Source organism: Rhododendron vialii, chromosome 10a (genome assembly GCF_030253575.1).
Source record: "Rhododendron vialii isolate Sample 1 chromosome 10a, ASM3025357v1".
NCBI classification, from domain to species: Eukaryota; Viridiplantae; Streptophyta; class Magnoliopsida; order Ericales; family Ericaceae; genus Rhododendron; species Rhododendron vialii.
In genome coordinates, this window is record NC_080566.1 from 22,605,001 (window position 1) to 22,624,849 (window position 19,849).

General features: G+C 41.0%; 1 protein-coding gene across 4 annotated transcripts in view; it reads right to left on the reverse strand.

Moving 5' to 3' along the window:
- LOC131303314 (ferrochelatase-2, chloroplastic) overlaps window positions 1–3,511 on the reverse strand; it is a 34,820-nt gene extending 31,309 nt beyond the window's left edge. For 2 of the 4 annotated variants that reach the window (XM_058330119.1, XM_058330122.1), the window contains exons 1-2: window positions 3,338–3,445; window positions 3,054–3,152 (exon numbers count right to left, since the gene is read on the reverse strand). In XM_058330119.1, coding sequence (XP_058186102.1) covers window positions 3,054–3,152; window positions 3,338–3,411 — 173 coding nt within the window. In that variant the 5' untranslated portion in view covers window positions 3,412–3,445. Of the gene's footprint in view, window positions 1–3,053; window positions 3,153–3,337 lie in introns of all 4 variants that reach the window. The other 2 variants (XM_058330120.1, XM_058330121.1) reach the window with 2 other exon arrangements.
- Between the last annotated feature and the right edge of the window lie 16,338 nt (window positions 3,512–19,849).

Genomic DNA, 19,849 nt, shown 5'->3' on the forward strand with positions numbered 1-19,849 from the left:
TTGATGGGAGATTGGGGTTAACAGATTTGGGATAGGGAACTCCATAAGATCGATTACTGCAAATATCATAGGATTTGGTTGGGGTAGACCGAAGTAAGATTTGTTCACCTGTCGGTGATTTGGAAGTGGAGATTTGGTTGGTAGGAGCATTGAATGCCCTGCTTTTCTTGCGTAGATCATTTGAATCTACTGCCTTAATACCTAAACCATCTGAAAAGGGGTCAACAATCAGCATTGTTAACCCCTTTTGTCGAATCGGGTTTTAAGTCATTATTAGGTAGCCCACAATTTTGTAGCCCAAGTGGTGTCGCTAATCACTTGCTTAGGAAGAAAAATAAGAGACTTAGATACTAGCACTTTCCTATCCGTTGCTATCCCCTTATAAAGAGAGATCGGAACTTGCAAGCTAGTCTGAGTAGATGAGTGTTTGTTCCATGTTCATCCAATCTTACATTCAACTCTCCTAATCCCACTAAAAGGCCGTTCCAGATTAGGTTCTTTTTAGAAAAGTACTTTTTTTTGGTCATGAACAGTACAAAAAAGGAACATCCGTTCCACTTCACCCTGCAAAGTTGTTCTTTTTTGAAAAGGTAAGTGTTGTAATGACCATATTGTCCTTCCACTTCACCTTAGGTTGGGTTGCTGAATGCTGACAAAATGGGGGAAGGGTAGTATTTGTTAGATTTCTTGGAGGGTTCCAACCTAAAACCAATTGGCAATAGGTGGAGTAGCCTTTAGAATTTATTAACCAAGCTTGGGTGGCTTAGATGAGTGATGTGGGACAAGTCTAACACTCCCCTTCACATGCAGCCCGGATGCACGTGGAGGTGACAGATCAGGAGCTGACTGACTGACTCGGGCGACAGAGATGACAGAGACTTCCCACGAGAGGTGAGACCACCCAAGACTTGGCTCTGATACCATGTTAGATTTCTTGGAGGGTTCCAACCTAAAACCAATTGGCAATAGGTGGAGTAACCTTTAGAATTTATTAACCAAGCTTGGGTGGCTTAGATGAGTGATGTGGGACAAGTCTAACAGTATTGTCATTTCACGCAGGAGTATTGTCAAACATTCTTAAAAAATAGGAAGTTTCACAAATCTGGAACAAGCCTTCTTTTTAGAACCAAAAAAAAAAAGTACTTTTTCCAAAACTGGAACAAGCCCTAACTCACTAACGATTATGTATGTAATAGTTGCCTTTCGTCAAAAAAAAAATTTTAAAAAAAGAAGAGAGATTCAAAGAGAGAGTAGGAGTAGGACTACCAGTACTAGTAGTATTATAGAAGGACATATGTGTAAAATAAGGAAATACCAAAATAGGAATGGAAATAGGAAAGCAACTTCCAGAGGAGGAAGGATTCGATAGAAACGAGGTGCCAAAGCAGACAAGGAGTGTAGATGCGTTGATGGAGAATGCTTGCCTGCTTGCGTTACTCATGGACTGTTTCATTCTATTACTGACTATAAGTTTTCCCCTTTCCTATATTTCAAAATTAATGACTCCTCTGAGCATCCACCGCCTTCCCCCCCCCCCCCCTTAGGCTTAGAAGGCCTAACAAGCCTATTTCTCCTTTTTCTCATTGTCTTCACAAGCTGCCATGTCTCCCACAAATTATCCCGACAGATTGTTCTCCCATTTTTGTGCAAAAAGATCCTTTTCTTCGTGTTCCAGGGGCTCATGTTTTTTTTGCAACAGCCATCTACAGTAGAAAATTTTAAATACAACCATAAATTTAGGTTCCGTTTGTTCGACATAAAATATTTTACATGAAAGAATATTTTCCTGAAAAATCTTTTACTTGGAAAACAATTACCAAACTTGGAAATTTTGGTGTTTGGCTAAATCGTTCAAAAATATTTTCCCACCATTATGGGAATTCGGGCAACAAGCAGGGAGCTAACCTGAATTGGTTCTTGAGAAAAACCCGTAAAGCTCTCTTTGTCCTTTTTCTTTGATTAGATACTTACAATACATACATAATGGGTAAGAAATGGAGGATCCGATTGGAATTGACTCAAGTGGAGAGAGAGAGACAGAGAGAACTCCCCTCTTGTAGACTGTAGAAATCTAGCGAGAAAGTGGAAACTTTAGATTGGGAAGGGATTGTAAAATAAATTACCAAGATTCATCTCACAAGTCATTTTTGGTGATTTGAGTGAAAAACTTTTACATGGAAAACATTTTACCCAGTTTATAAGCAACCAAGCACGGAAAATTAGAAAAATATTTTACTGGAAAATATTTTCCATTGAAACAAACAGAGCCTTCAATACAATCCAATTAAAATTAAGAAATTTATCAAAATGCTCAAATATGTGAATGACTAATTTTATCCCTATACTTTCTAAATACAACCTATCCACCCCAAAGCCTAAACCTCTAACTTCTAAACCCTCTACACTTCTTCCTCCTCCACTACAACTTACTTATGCTTCATCTTCCTCCTCCCTCACCTTCACCATCTTCTCCTCCCTCCTCATTCTACCATTTGAAAATGCTCCAATGCAAAACACCGTGGGAGTGGCGAAGGCAGCGGGTGCGACAAACATTGTGATTTGGAGCCTAATCCACGCCAAGTGGTAAGCCCAATACAAATTCGATTTTCATTTCACTGTCCCGACTCTATCGGGTATTCAGTGCCGACAATATGAGTGTTGCAAAAGCTAGTGGCGCGAAGCTACCGTGCGCCGGATTATGACTGAATGCCTCTAAGTCAGAATCCAGGCCTAACTTCCGATACAAATTCATGCGCTTAAATACCTATACTTTACTTTATTTCAATTAAACACCTGCATTACTATACAAAACCCCTAATTTAGACACCGGCAGTCATATTCTGTCCAATTTGTTAAGAAATGTGGTAACACGGCATTTTTCTCCCATTAAGTGCCCCTTTGGCACACAACAGTAGCCCCAAAAGTTGTAGAGAATCCCTTGTCCCCTCTTAAACAATCTACAATATCACATACAGACAGAAGCAGATTGCCAGAAACACGTGATATAGGTATAAAATAGAAATCTAAGACGACACAACCACGGAAACGCCTACCTTCCGTGAGGAGGAGTGAGCACGACCTTGGGTAAATTCCCTTGCCCTTCTGTAACTCGCACTCCGACATTAGAAATCGAAGTCATAACCGACTGGCTGCTGATGGTGGGGAGTTAAAAAACAAAAAACAAGAAAGAAAGAAAGAAAGAAAACACGATACAACAGCAGATGCTAAAAGATTTTCTTCTAAATTTGACAATGAAACAGGTCTCAATTATATGTGGATTTATACAGGAAGGGAAAATCAAAGAGAAGAGAGAAAATGAGGAGAGAGAACTACTCACCGATTGGCTCGCCGAAGGTCTGAAGGCGAGGAGCTGATGGTGGGGAGTGACCAACACTTGGATACTGTCGCCATTAATTTTTATTAATATTAATATTTAATATTGATAGTAATACATTAGAAGAAGAAGAAGATTTGGTTTCCCGAAGGTCTAAGCTGATCTGCAACAAACAGAGCCCCACAATGCTACTCACTCTGCTTGGTTTAACTTTTTGAGAGTAACTTTTAACTCTCGGCACAGTTTTTAATAAATCTTTCTTTATATCTCTCCACTAATTACCACTTAACTTTCAAAAATAACTTTCTAAGATGTAAACCAAACAAAGTGACTACCACTGATAACTCAGGGACGGACGGGTCACTTCCGGTTTGCTTTTCCAATCAGTCTGCTGTTCCGGTTTACCGCTTAAACTTAAAACTAGGAAATGATTTTCACATTCCTCTTTTTAACGGTATTTCTTCATAAGTGTGTTTTTGCATAAAAATACATTTGCGGAGGAGTATCGTTAACAAAAAATGAAATGTCAAAATTAGCAGCCCAAAAATAAAGTTTATTTAAATAAAAAAATATGCAATATAGATGATCTATCAAACCCTAAAAAAAAATTTAAAATTATTTTTGTAAATTTATTATTTTAAATTTGAAAATATGTTTATTTTTTAAGTATATTTTGGAATGTGGAACGGAGCATTGTTGGTCCTTTCCGGATCCATAGTAATGATCGGAATCATGTTGATCAAGTACAGCTTAATATGATTTCAAAATGCATTAAATCTTCAAATATTTGGTCAAATGGGTTGTAATCTAATGTTGTATATCTTTTTTCTTACAAACTCAATGCATTTCGATATCATATTAAACGATATTCGATCAATGTGATTTTTGGCGTCGTCAATATTCTCAACGAGATTTTTGGCGTCGTCAATATTCTCAACGAATACTAAAAAGTGAACGATTTTAATTATTATTATGGACCCGAAAAGAATCTACAATGGTTCAAACTAGACCGGACTAGTTGAAAGCATACTGGACGTGACCCTTGCTCAATGTTTCTATCTTGCACATTACGGTTAATTGGGGAATCTTTTACTCCTACATTTTTTACCTTTGTACTTCACGGAAAAAAACAATTAGGGGGTGTTTCACCTTTTTCAAAAAGTATTTTTTTTTTAAACGAAGGCAATTTCAAATTTAAATATAATAAAAATAAAAAATATTTTTTCAATTTTTTTGCACCGTTTAAAAGATCTTAATGAGATCTATCAAACAATATTCATATTGGTAGAAAAATTATTTGCATAAATACATAATTTTTGAGCTTGAAATTGCCTTCTTTTTCAAAAACTTCTTTTTCCACAAAAGTGGAACGGCAGGCTCCGTTCCGCTTTCTCCCAAAACCTTCTTTTTCAAAAAAAAAGATAATTTCAAACTCAAATATAACGAAAATGAAAAATGATTTTTCAATTTTTTTTTACCGTTTAAATATTTCAATGAGACCTATCAAACAAGATCCATATTGGTAAGAAAATTATTTGCTTAAACACATGATTTTTGACCTTGAAATTACATTCTTTTTTCCAAAACCTTCTTTTTCTAAAAGTGGAACGCTAAACCCCTTGAATAAAATTGCAGAAATGATACGCACACAGTGAATTTGTGCACAGATCGCAGTGTAAGTGCTTATTACGGGTCTCACACAAACGATTCGAGTCATTCGTTAAATGTTAAATATTTTTTCAAGGGTCCTCGGGAAAAAACAGTTCAATCCAATAACTATTGGTGCTCGATCCAATCATCCAACTTTTCATTATTCTAAAATCCAAATGAAAAATTAAACGATTGGATCGAGCACCTATAAGGCTATGTTCTTATAAACTTAACTTAAATCCGAGAATTTTTTCCTTATTTGGATTTTTTTCGCATCTATTAGTTTTGCCCAAACATTTGTGGGTTATTGATTCGTCTCGACAAAAGGAATGGAAAAAGTAATTTTTTTACTTTTACCCAGTATTTTGAGAAATAACAATTTTTTAACAAAAGTAAAAGTAAAACACCCTTATGGTATCGAACCGAACCAAAACACCCATAAGGTCCTATACCGTACCAAAACACCCTTACAGTATTATACCATAACAAAACACACTTACGGTGTTTTATCGTACCAAAACACCATTGCGGTACCGTATTGTACCAAAACACTCTTACAGTATTGTACCGCACCAAAATACCCTTACAATACCCTACTATACAAAAACACCCTTATAGTACCATACCAAAACACCCTTACGGTACTGTACCGTACCAAAACACCCTTACAATAACGTACCATACCAAAACACCCTTACAATAACGTACCGTACCAAAACACCCTTACGATCATGTACCAAACAAAAACACACATACGATACCATATTGTACCAAAACACCTTACGGTACTGTATCGTACCAAAACACCCTTACAGTCCAAAATACAATTACGATAACGTACGAAAATACCCTTACAGTACTGTACCGTACAAAAACACTCTTAGAGCACTACACCATACCATACCAAAACACCCATATGGTATCCTACTGTACTAACATACCCTTATCGTATCGTATCGTACCGTACCGAAAGACGGTACCGTATCGAAACACTCTTATGGTACCGTACTGTACCAAAATACCCTTACAGAACTGTACTACACTAAATTACCCTTACGTTAGCGTACCGAAACATACCAAAAAACCCTTACCATATCGTACCAAAACACCCTTATGGATCAGTACCGTACCAAAACAACCTTACAGTACCATACGGTACCAAAACACCCTTATAGTATCCTACCATACCTAAAAATCTTTACGGTATCATATCATACCAAAATACCCTTACGTAATCGTACCGTTCCAAAACAACCTGTAGACACCTCGGTGATGAATATAGGTCAGAACAAGCCTTGAACCAATTGAGACGTTGCTCCTTGGAAGAAATGACCAAAATCAATCCCAAGCGCTCTGAATCACTCCCAAGCGCTCAAAACTGTTTTCCAAAAACCACTGGCATGGCTCACTCTCGAGCGCTCGAGAATAAAGTCCCAAGCGCTTGAGACTGCTCCCAAGCACTCGAGACCTCTCCCAGTGCCCAATGGATGAAGGAGATTCCCACTATCCATGCAAGTCATCATTGCTCCGACTGAGGTGAGTCAACACTCAACCTCAGTCAGAGAGGAAATCATCTGAAAGATTTCTTTCAAAAACCACTTGATTTTTCAAAACCATAGGATATATCCCCTATATATATCCTATGTTTTGCAGCTGAAAAAGGGGGGCTCCCTTCCTCTCTCTAGAAACTCTATCTCTGGTCTCTCTTCTGCTCAAAGAGAAAATATCTTTCAAAAATTTTCTTCCCAACCTCAAAGGTGTTCTCCAAAATCATCAAAGAAAAGGGCAAGAAACCCAGTGTGTTTGCAGTTTTTGTTCTTTCACCACCATCCAAGGAGCAGGGTGTCCAGTAAAGGTAGAACCACTTCTATCTTTGGTCCAAGTCAAGAGGCTGTCCTTCATTCTGAGGGAGGGTCTCTCAGCCGGTCCCAGTCCTTAATACTGGTGTATGGTTGGGAGACCCTAGTGAAGAAAGCAAAAATAAAGGGTCCACAAAGACCGTTTTCCCAAAACCCCTTACTGGAAGCACTCCAGAGCGCTCCAGAGTACTCTAAAGCGCTCGGGACTGTTTCCAGTCCCATGCATGGCATTTTGTTAAGCAGGCTGGGATGAGATACATTCTTAAACAAAATGGTTTTGTTGTGGCATGCAGACACAGAATATCATTTTTTTTTAAAGCATAAATGTTCCTTAAAAATTTAAAGTCATAATAAAAGTTTTCCTAGGTTAAAAATAAGACCTTCTCTTGTCAAAAAGTTAAATAAGAGTGTTTGCATGGTGAAACAGTGCCATTTCTGTCTAAGAGTAAGCTGGTATGTAGTTCACTCCCAAGCGCTCGAATCCATTCCAAAGCGCTTGGGAGTGCATGCAGGCCATTGCATTTCATTTTCCCATTCTTCTTTGCTTTATGAGCTTCTGCATGCATAGGCGTGTACTCTTTCTCTTTTAAAAATCATGGATCTGTTTGTTCAATGGCTAGGATACACGACTTGAAAATTTGAGGTCCTATCTCGGTCTTTCAAGTCCTCTGCGGAGCCAGTGATCTGTGTAAATAGCATTTCACTTTGTAGTCTTCACATTACATTCTGTCAGTACTAACAGAAGGTGCAGGTGTAGGTCCAGACACTCCCAAGCGCTTAAGAGTGCTCTTGAGCGCTTGAGAGTGAAGCCAGCGAGCATTGTTTCATTCCTTGCTATCTTACTGTCTTTCATCGTGTGACCACCTTCACCCTTCCATGCACATGCATCAGTACACCGTTATTTGGCATCCTATTTGTGACTAATGAACTCTGCAGGATTCGGTCAGTAACATTCCCAAGCGCTCGAGAGCATTCTCAAGCGCTCGAGAGTTGATTCAGTGGCGGTTTATACTACTTTGCCATCATGCATGTGTCCATCATCATTTTATCATTCCTTGCACACAAACACCAGCATACACCTTCTACGTGCTATACCTGCGGATACCTGCTACGTGTTTAATGAAACAAAATCCATTTGAAAAATCCCACAAACGTTTAGTAGAGACAGACATCGCGTCGGGCGAGGGGGGTGCCGTAAAACCCTTCCCCCCTCGTAACGTGGCTTCCGAACCCTCGGATGATCTCTGGTTTTCAATCAATCAATTTTCAAATCAAAACGGTTTCTCGGGTGGCGAACCACAAATCCGGGTGGCGACTCTTCAAAATTTTTCAAACCGATTCGACGGAGCGGTGTTTGTTTTTCGGGCCGCCCCGATCTCACCCGGGGCTGTGGTAGCCCACACAACCTTACGGTTCCGTACAAATCCAAAACACACTTACGGGACTATACCATTCAAAAACACCCTTACACTATCATACCAAACCATCCTTATGTACTGTACCGAACCAAAATACCCTTACGGCACCATACCATACCATACCAAAACACCCTTACGGTACCGTACCATACCAAACACCCTTATAGTACCATATCGTACTAAAACACCTATACGGTACTGTACCAAAATACCCTTACGGTACCGTATCAAAACACCGTTATGGTATCGTACCAAAGCACCCTTACGGTACCGTACCTAAACACCCTTATGGTACGGTACTGTACCAAAATACCCTTGCGGTACCATACTGAACCAAACACCCTTACGGTACGGTATGGTACTAAAACACCCTTATGGTACTATACCATACCAAAACACCCTTACGGTACTGTACCAAAACACTCTTATTGTATTGTACCACACAAAAACAACCTTACGGTACTATACCAAAACACCATTACGGTATTGTACTGTACCTAAACACCTGTATGGTAATATACCAAAACGCCCTTATGCTACTTTACGATACCATATCATACCAAAATACCATTGCGGTATTGTACTGTACCTAAACACCTGTATGGTAATATACCAAAACACCCTTATGCTACTTTACCATACCATATCATATCACACTTACGGTACTGTACCGTACCAAAATATCCTTATAATATCGTATTGTACATACCAAAAAACCCTGACAGCACCATACCGTACCGTACCAAACACCCTTACAATACCGTGTCGTACAAAAACACTCTTACGATACTACACGATACCATACCAAAACACCCTTATGGTATCATACCAAAATGGTGTTTTGGTACCATACCGTACCAACATACCCTTACTATATAGTATTGTACAAAAATACCCTTACGGAACTGTGCCGCACCAAATTACCATTATGGTACCATACCGTACTAAAGCACTCTTACGGTACCATACCGAACCATACAAAAAAAAACCTTACTATATCGTACAAAAACACCCTTTTGGTACTGTAAATACCCCAATTTGATACTCCCTGAATCGCCTTAGATCTCCAATGATGATATGACACAGAACCATGCATTTGAGGGCTTAATCAATGATTTCTAAGTACCCCAGAACCTAAACCATAATCCAAGGCATTGACTACCTAGCACAAGGCAGTTTGACCTACTCCTTTGCACTGGACAATAAGTCTGCAGAGCTGGGCATCACTTTCTGTTATTGTTGCTTCTAACAGCTATGAGAATCTCATCATGACCCCTACAAAGCATCTAGCCGACTCTAAACCTACATATACACTCCTACCCCATTTGTCCCCTATAAATAGAAGTGCTTAGAACCATAAACAAGGACCCAAGGACTTGGAAGCTCTTCCAAATTTGAAAATTCCTTTCTCTCTCTCCAAGATACTTATATTTTGAATTATTCTCATATCCACCTAAGAAAATTCTAAGATATTCTGTGCTTTGAGAGAAAAATTCCATTCCAACTCTAAAAACTCCCATTTCTTTATTGTTCTACACAGAAAATTTCCCTCATTGTTTCCTGATCTAAAAGACCTATCAAGCCACTCGAATCCAACCTCAAAGTCTCAATCAAACACTCAAAAGGTAGTAAACTACCTACATTTCTGCTTTTTGTTCATTTGAGAAAACCAAGACCCTAAAGTAGAGATACGTACCGGTTAACACGATCGTGGGCTTTTGCTATAAAAAAAAATGTAGTCGCATGTCCTTTGCGCTGAGGAGTTATTCTCCACGCTAAGAACTTTCCCAGGACTTGCTGATTTTTGCAGTATCAGTAGAGTCCAAAAGCTTTTACATCATTTTCTTGCATTTATTACTCGTTTTTAATGTCTTTCAATACTGTCTTTTCATTGTTTCATCTAGAAATGCGTCATGAAATACTATAAAAAGCCATTTCTCTTGCATCTCCACTAATTGGCTCATTGTTTAACAAAAAAAGAAAACATTTTCAAAAAAAAAACAGATCTGGACGACGGCTTTGCGCTAGGCACTGAAACCCCAGCTGTAACGCTCCAAATTTTGGAAACGTTAAATAAATAATTTCATTGGAAACTTAAATAGAATCTAGCTCGTTATTATAGCATAACCCCCGCAAGAGTACATTTATTACACAAAGGGAGGGAAACTAGGGTTCCTATCTACAGCTCCGCCTGCTCTTCCATCCTAGCCAGCTCCGAAAGCCTCCAAGGTGTACAGCTCACCCTGATCATCTACAAAGTCTGACACATTATACCAGCATCGCCCATGGTATAATCTGTCAGGGTCACCAAAGGTAACACCATGAGCTACAGGAGCTCAGCAGAATAATCCCATACCCGTTAACCCGTAACTTACAAACAATAGATCATAGAAATAGTATACTAACCCATGTAAATCCAATGGTTTTTAAATAGCACTTACATAATCAACAAGGCAAATAACAATGACACATCCACATTTCTTAATCATCTAACGTTGGTGTAACGCCCTGATTCTAGGGAACGTTAATTTAATAAATTTTTCAACATTTATTAAATAAAACGAAACATAACGTCATTACAAGCCAAATTATCCTCAAATTTTGTGTTACACTTATTTAAATAGATGAGGGAGGGGTACTAAGGTAACTTTCACTTCTCTGGACGACCGTCTTCTTCTGCATTATTCTGCTCAACACCAAACTCTTCCAAATTATAAAATCCCCCTGTTCGTCTCTAAACTCTGGCATAAGATGCCAGGGTCACAAAAGTAACACTGTGAGCAATTCAGCCCAATAGCTAACTCCTACCCCTATGTCCCATACACTAACAAAAATAATATATAACAATTTATCATTACTAAAAAAAATTTAGCATCACAAAAATAATCAAATGTGTCGGCGTCTTTCAGAGTTATCGTAGCGTATCGTAAGCCGTGTCATCATTTTTCAAGTATCGATTCCACTTTCCATTTTATTTTCTCGAGCACTGGTTCCGCTGACCATCTTTCAGGACCTACCGGACTCCCAGGCTAAGTTCAGATTTTGCCACCCAAAAGCAGTGATTCCACTAACCATCTTTCAGATTCCATTGGGCTCTCAGGCTCACACACACACACACACCTGAGCCATGATTCCGCTAACCATCTTTCAGATTCCATCGGGTTATCATGCTCACACACATACACACCCGAGCCATGATTCCGCTAACCATTCTTTCAGATTCCATCGGGTTGTCATGCTCACACAATTATTAATCTTTCACATTTCATTTTCTTTTTACTTTTTGTATTCCACTTCTCATTTCTCGTGTCTCGTAATCATGCATCATTTTCTCGCGTTCACAGTATTCTTTCAAAGCTTGCTACAATCGTGCGATAATAATAAATCACTAATTTCATGCATCTCTATTTTCAATAACATTGGAAATTATAACATCACAACTTATCAACAAACATGCAGTTAATTAAGCTTTACAATGATAAAATCAACTTTTCAATTTAAACAATTTAATCTTGTGATATCCTAAAAATAATATATAAATAGTTAAACATATAGCACATCCACATTATACTTAGGTGAGCAGATAGAAGGTTTCTACCGTTCTTCTTGGCGGTAGAGCAGCTATGGAGTACGTCGGGTGAAATTGCGGATGGAGTAACATCGTTTCGGCTTGATCAAAGAATTTAAAGAGAATAGTTTTTTTTTCCTTTCCCTCTTTCTCTTTCTCCCCTTCTATTCTCTCTCTAAGCTAATAATTGGAATGTGAAGTGAGGAAGTGAGGTGTGGTGTGTGGAGTGGAAGGGAGGGATGATGCCTATTTATACTAGTAGAAGGAAGATTCTAGATTATATCTAGATCAAATCAAATCAAATCATATCTTATATAATCATAACCATATCTTATAAAATCTAATAATATCTAAATCAAATCTAAGAAAATTCAATTATATCTAATAATATCTAATCAAATCTTATAATATCCAATAAAATCTACAAAATCTTTATAATATCTAATAAAATCCAATAAAATCTTAATATATCTAACAATATCTTATATAATATCCAATAAAATCTATATAATATCTATCAAAATCTAAATAATATCTAATAAAATCCAATGAAATCTTGTCCTAGATTTTAGGATTATGAAGTAGAGTTAAGGTTCTATAATAGTGTACAAGGATATCAAGGTTCAAGATATGAAAAGAAAAAAAATAAAAATTCTATGATATCGAAGGGTTTTTAATGGCTAGCTCCTAAGGTTAAATTATAATACAATCACTTTAATAAATGATAAAACAATTTTTTTTTTGTAAAAGAATTATAATAAAATGTTTTATTTTATTCTAAAAAAAATTGACTTGAAAATTCGGGTCATTACAACGCCTTTCCTTCTCAGATTCGATACCGAATGAACTCACAATCCTGTTCAAAGGTTTGGGCTAGTAAGATTTCTCGGTGAAGTGCTGGTTCTGCGATGAGAGCATACAAACGTGCGTTCCCATTTTCTGATGATGGTCGCAGGTTGAACTCGTTGAGGGTGTCCATCATCTCCCATTCCTTAATGGTTGTCTTGACCTTTTATGCCCTATCCTTTCGGCTTAGAGCATCAGCTACCACATTGGCTTTGCCGGGGTGATACTGGAGTGTAAACTTGTAATCCTCCAAGTATTCCATCCATCGACGTTGCCTTAGGTTCAACTCCTTCTGAGTGAACAGATATTTAAGGCTCTTGTGATCAGTGAAAACTTCAAATTGTTCTCCCCACAGATAGTAACGCCAGGATTTGAGGGCGAATAGTACCGCAGCTAATTCTAAGTCGTGCGTGGGGTAGTTCTTCTCATGCAGTCGAAGTTGTCATGATCCGTAGGCTACGACCTTCCCGTTCTACATCAGCACGCATCCCAAGCCATTTCTTGACGCGTCGCAGTAAACCGTATAATCTACACCCCGCTCGGGAATGATGAGTATCGGTGCACTGGTCAGTCTCTTCTTTAACTCTTGAAAGGATTTCTCACAAGTTTCATTCCAATCCAGCTTCACTCCTTTCTGAGTCAATCTTGTCATCGGTTTGGCGAGAATTGAGAAGTCTGGTATAAATCTTCGATAGTATCTAGCCAATCCTAGGAAGCTTCTGATTTCGAATACTGAAGTCGGTTGTTTCCAATTTATTATTGCTTCAACTTTACTTTCGTCCACCGCTATTCCTTCCTTGGATACTACGTGCCCCAAGAACTTAACCACTTCCAGCCAAAACTTGCATTTACTTGCTTTGGCATAGAGTTGGCTATCTCGGAGTACTTGTAGCACTATCTGAAGGTGTTCCTCGTGCTCTTCCTTATTGGCGGAGTATATCAAGATGTCATCAATGAACATCACTACAAATTTGTCTAAGTAGGGTTGGAAAATCTTGTTCATGAGACACATGAATACTGCTGGAGTGTTGGTCAGTCCGAACGGCATCACTACAAACTCGTAGTGTCCGTATCTGGTGCGAAAGGCTGTCTTGGCGATATCCTCTTCCCGAATCCTTAATTGATGATAGCCTGATCGGAGATCAATTTTAGAAAAGCAAGTTGCTCCTCTTAATTGATCAAATAGGTCATCGATCCTAGGCAATGGATATCGGTTCTTCACTGTGACTTGGTTTAACTTCCTATAGTCAATACATAGTCGAAGTGTTCCTTCTTTCTTCTTCACGAACAATGCCGGTGCTCCCCATGGTGATGTACTTGGTCGGATGAATCCTTTGTCCAATAGCTCTTGCAATTGGGTCTTCAGCTCGTTTAGTTCTGCAGGGGCCATTCTGTACGGGGCCATCGACATTGGTGCTATTCCCGGTTGGAGATCTATAGAGAAGTCTATCTCTCTTTGAGGTGTTAAGCCTGGAAGTTCTTCAGGGAAAACATCGGCGTACTCGCAAACGATGTGCGGTAATCCCAATTTCATCTGGTCGGTTTCTTCCATTTGGAGACTAGCTAGCCATCCAAACAGTTGATTCTGCCACCTGGATCTCTTCGTCGTTGAACTTGTCGTTTGTCTATCCCCCTTAAATTGAAAACGAGTCCCTTTAGAGGTATGAGCCGTCACCGTCTTCTGGTGGCAGTCTATGACCGCTCAGTGACCTGATAGCCAGTCCATTCCAAGGATTACATCGAAATTTGCTATATCGATCACCCTGAGGTCGCAGGTCAGACGTAGGTTGGCTATTTCTATCTCACACCCTCTACACACTAGATTAACAGCTATACTCCCCCCCAACGGCGATGTGACTTTCGTACTCGTACTTAGGGGTTCTGTTTCTAGTGCTAGAGCAGTTACGCAGGCAGAGGATATAAACGAATGTGTGTGGGCATGCGTGCCCGTTTTTGGAATTTCCGGATTCCGAGACGCGAGATGCCCGGGTCGAGGGAGCGCGAGCGGGGAAGCAAGCGCTCGCAAAAATACAGAGTCGCCACTCGGGTTTGAAGGTTCGACACCCAAGGAACCGTATTTCGAAGCACTTGCCGCGCTGATTGATTTGAAAAAGTTAAGGAACCAGTCCGTCATAACCATATCTGGGTTCGGGAGCCAGGTTACGAGAGGGGAAGGGTTTTATGGCACCCCTCTCGCCCAATCCGGAGATCGGTCTCTACTTAGGCATTTGCGAAAGATGTTTGTTTGCGATTCTGTTTGATTAATCAATTTTTAGCCAATTAGGGCGGGGGAACAGTTTAAGGGGATTAAAACTGTAACAGTTTGCAAGATGTGAATGATAGCATGGATGAGCAGTTAGTATAGGATGAGAACAGACTGCTGTGGGAGTTTAAACAAACTGGGAGGCCCCTGTTTTGGAGTGACGTGCGTAGGAAGAAACCAGCATGCACTGAGAAAGTCACTGCATGCTGCTTACTCCTGCGCACACAATTCCAAGACAAGCGCGCGCCGGTAAGCTCAAACCCACAGCTCTTATTCTCAAACCATCTGGGCTCTGGAAGGACCAGTGCACACCCAGGACAAACCACGCAGTTTATAGGCAGTATAATATACAGTTTAAAGGTTGTAAAGCCCTACAAATTAATAAAACACCCCATAAACAGTGTGGGGACAAAATAATGGCCTAAAACTAAGCTACCCGTGCAAGGCCACTCACTGGTCAGAGGCATACTATCGCGCGATGGTTTCAGATTGGCGCGCGAGGATGCGCCCTGGCGCACTGTCGCGCGATGAAGTCACTCTGTCGCGCGATGGTGCGCCCTGGCGCACTGTCACGCGATGGAGCCAGTCCGGCGCGCGATGGTGCGCCCTGGCGCGAGATGGCCGCGCCCTGGCGCAACCAGACCAGTGCTTGGTTTACACTTTTCTGGGTTCTCCAAAACAGCAGAAACTCATATTGAACTACGACTAACAGTTTATACTAAGGAAAGCAGTAAACTGATTTTTATCATGCTCAACAGTGATCTATAACATAATAAAGCACAAAACAGTAGGAACCAATCCCCACGCGGACCAGCGAGCACAGACTAGAACAGTCGCGCGCGTGAGTGGGTCCGTCGCGCGCTGATTCGTACCACGACGGTTTTTGAAACCTTGCCAGCTTTAGGACTAGAACTGGTATTGATTACCAGCCTTGGCCCTGCCAGCCCCCTTCAGAGATCAGAACAGAAAACAGAACAAAGGTAAGCTATACCTTCGGTTTTGAGTTTGAAAGGTGTTGAGCTTTGAGATTTGAGGATTGATTGAGTGGTTGGATGTTTGATAATGGAGGAGAAAGAGCAAGCTATGCTCTTGAGATTTTTTTAACCTTTGAAATTCTTGAACCCTTTTAATGGAAGAAGAATGGGGGTATTTATAGGGAAGGATGGAGGTGAATCTGGTTGGTGAAAGGAGAGGAGTTCAGTCAGTCCACGAGGCCTGCTGAGGTTTGCTTGGTGGCTAAGCAACCCAGCTGATAAAGGTGATGGGGACAGCTTTGACCATCGCGCGATGGTTTGAGTCTGTCGCGCGATGGTGCGCCCTGGCGCACTGTCGCGCGATGAACTGAGTCAGGCGCGCGATGGTGCGCCCTGGCGCACTGTCGCGCGATGGAGTGAGTGTGTCGCGCGATGGTGCGCCCTGGCGCGGGATGGTTGCGCCCTGGCGCAGACCAGTAGGGCTTTTGGTTTTTGAAGTGACTTAGGCTAGGTTAGGTTCAAGGGTTTTTCAAACACTCAAAGCTCAAACACTCGACATACCCGGGGTGTTCTTGATCCATTTCATCATCGGGGAATCAAAAACCGTAAGTAAACTAATCTGGAAGCCCAGATTGGGGTGTCTACAATGTGATGCTCCAGAGTCAAATAATGCTTGCACACAGGTACTATACAATAGTAGCGTACCTTGGATCACAGAGGGATCCTGATCCTGCTCCTTTGACTGTAGCGCGAAGATGCGCCCTCCAGTGCTATGTTGTGCTCCCATGGGCTGTTTCCCCTTGTTCTGCCCATTCAGCTGCTATGATAGGCCTCCGGGGTTTTGCTTCCCAAATCCGGCCTGTCCCGGCTGTTGAGCTTTCTGGCCTCCAAAGTTCCCATTCCTTTCTCTCTGTGGTTGGGGGCATTCATGCTTGTAATGACCCAAGGCCTGATAGTTGAAGCATTGCACTAACGCCTTGTTTTGGCCGCCCCTCTGGGGTCCACCATGCCTTGATGCAGCAGTTTTCCATGGTTGATTGCCTTGGGTTGGGGTGAAGGGTTTGGTAGGGTATGGTCTGCGGTTGTTGTTGGAAGGTTGAGTTCGGATCGGTCCGCCGGTGCTGCCTGTCGCCTTCCGCCATCGGGTTTTGAAGTCATTTTCCTCACTCTCTAGTCGAATAGCACACTTCACAACGCTTGTATAGGTGGGAATAGCCTGAGTTACCACAGCCCTTCTAGTAGTTGTCAGCCCCCACTCAAACCTTCTCGCCTTCTTGTCCTCCGTTGCAATGGCAGTTTGGGCATAACGAGACAGTTCCTCGAATTTGGCCACGTATTGGGTTACGGTCATGTTCCTTATTTCAGGTTTAGGAACTCTTGTTCCTTGGCCAAACGAAGAGGCGTGGGAAAGTTCTTGTCGAGAAACAGGGTTTCGAACTCGGCAAATGTCATGGTGGCTATGGCATGGGTTGCCTCCATCAGATCCCACCAATAACGGGCTTCTCCCTTCAATTGATATGTGGCTAAGGCTATACGATCTCCATCTCGGTTAATCTCCAAGGTATCCAGGATCACTTTGACTTCTTTCAGCCATGTTTCAACCACGATGGGGTTGGTATCTCCATTGAAGGTCGGGGGTCGGCGTTTGCAGAATTCGTTCATCGCTCGGGTTCGGGTCATAGGTTCATCATCGCGGTTTTGGTTTCGGCGGTTGGCATTCAAAGTAGCTACAAATGCTTGCATGACTGGGTTAGGTCGGGGTGAGGGTTAGAGTATTCTCTGTTCTCGTATCCTAATCCGTTGCATCGATTCACCATCTACGAGTTGAAATCGAAAAAGGGGGGTTTTAGTCTACTTAACAATTTTCCTTTTGTAAATGGTATATCTTTCTAGAAGTTAAACGCAATTTATCCAATAATATGAAATTGTACTCGTAAAAACAACGCAAACTTTTCATAGATAAGCAGGATATTATAATCACAAGCATAGAGTTCTACTATAAGACAAGTAGACTTAAAACAAGATTTCCTAATACAAGTTGAAACGATCCTACATGCTCCTACAACACGATCTTACGGCTTACAAAGCTTTATTCTACTCCGTGGCCACAACACTCTAGGGTGGACTGATTCCAAAGACTTCTCTCAGCCACATCTTGTAGCTCCTCTAAGAAACAGTCTTTTCTTTAAGAAGACGCTCACGTTCCTGTGCGAGTAGCTCACCCATAGTGAGGACGGGTGGTTCCTCCAGTGGTTCTAGGTAGTACTGGGAGAGATTCAGCATTGCAGCCTCCAATTCTAGGGTGGACATGATATGGTCAAATGGTTGCACGAAGTTCTGCATAGGTGGTGCAGGGACTTGGGTGGGTGGAAGGGGCTCGAGAGTCACAACTGGTGGGGGTATCTCCCAAGTGATTGGGACATCATAGAGCTCCATGTCATCCTTGGATGGAAATGTTGGTCTTGTGTACTTTGGTGCTAGCAATGACCGGTAGTTGGCCAAGACTCGTAGGGCGAAAGGTGGGCATCCTCCTTGTGGTACGTTCGACATCTATATCAATAAGGAAAATTATATATTAGACTTAACGGTGTAATGAGTGGATTGATCACAAATAAATACAAGTACACACATAACAATGATCATATACCAATAAAACACAAGTCTTTCATTACTAATAAAACAAGTACAACATAGATGGCTTACTAGCCTAAACTTCTTGCTGCATCTTGATTACAACAAAAGATCCAACCACTTGCTAAGCCTTCCTAACTGGTCTAAAAGATTATCAGGAATTCGACCCTATATGCGCCTATGTTGATCTCGAAAGGTGGTGGGGGTACATCTCCCGAGTCAGCGGGTATGTCCATGAAGTCGGGCATAGCCCATTCTGGTGGTTCCACTTCGTAAATCAATATTCCCTCATTGTCAGATATTGGTTCCTCCTTGGGAAACTTTTCGGGATCTTCTTCCTTGGGATCTTCTTCCTCGGGATCTTCTTCGGGATCCTCCTCGACTTCTTCAACCATGTTATCGAGGGGTGCTATTGGAGCTATGGCGGGTATTGCTTCGGCATCGTTTTCTTCAATTAGAAATTCTACATCATTGGGGTGTGCTATTTGGACTAGGAGGGGTACTGTTTCGGCATCATCCTCCTCCTTGGGAAGTATGATGGTGCCATGCTTTTGGAAATAGTCATAAGTGTAGGGGAAATAAGGGTCCCCCACTAGTTGGTTCGTCATTGACCTTAGGGTGCTTGCAAGATGGTGAGCTTCAGCAACCAAGTTGGCTTGATAGAGATTTGGTTGGTTCATCTACAAGGAAAAGTTTAACCTCAATTAGTAACTTTTTAGGACAAAGGTTTACTAATTCCTAGAGGAATCTTTCAAGTTTCTAGTTCCACATTCGATTCTTGATTTAAGTCATCATCCAATTGTTCGGGAATTCCCAGCTCAGTGGTACTGCCAATTTCCTACACCTTGCTTCAATCCGAAGATTGTTTTGTCAGAATTCCACCCAATTTGGGACGGTAAACTTAAACTCAATTCACGTTTGTGCAATGGTCAAACTATCTTATGGTTCTACCCATTTACCCATGGCTGAGGTTTTGAACCTAAGGCTCTGATACCAAGTTGTAACGCCCCGAATTTTGGGAACATTAAAAGGATAATTTCATTGAAAATTAAATGGAGTCTGGCTCAATATTACATCATAAACCTTACAAAAGTACTTTTATTCAAATAAGGGAGAGAACTAGGGTTCCTATCTACTGCTATGCTTGTTCCTCCATCCTGGCCAGCTCCTCGGCTCCTCGGCTTCCAAGGTGTAGAGTTCACCCTGTTCATCTATAACAAACTGACACATTATACCAGCGTCGCCACCAATATAATATGTCAGGGTCACCAAAGGTAACACCGTGAGCTACAAAAGCTCAATAGAG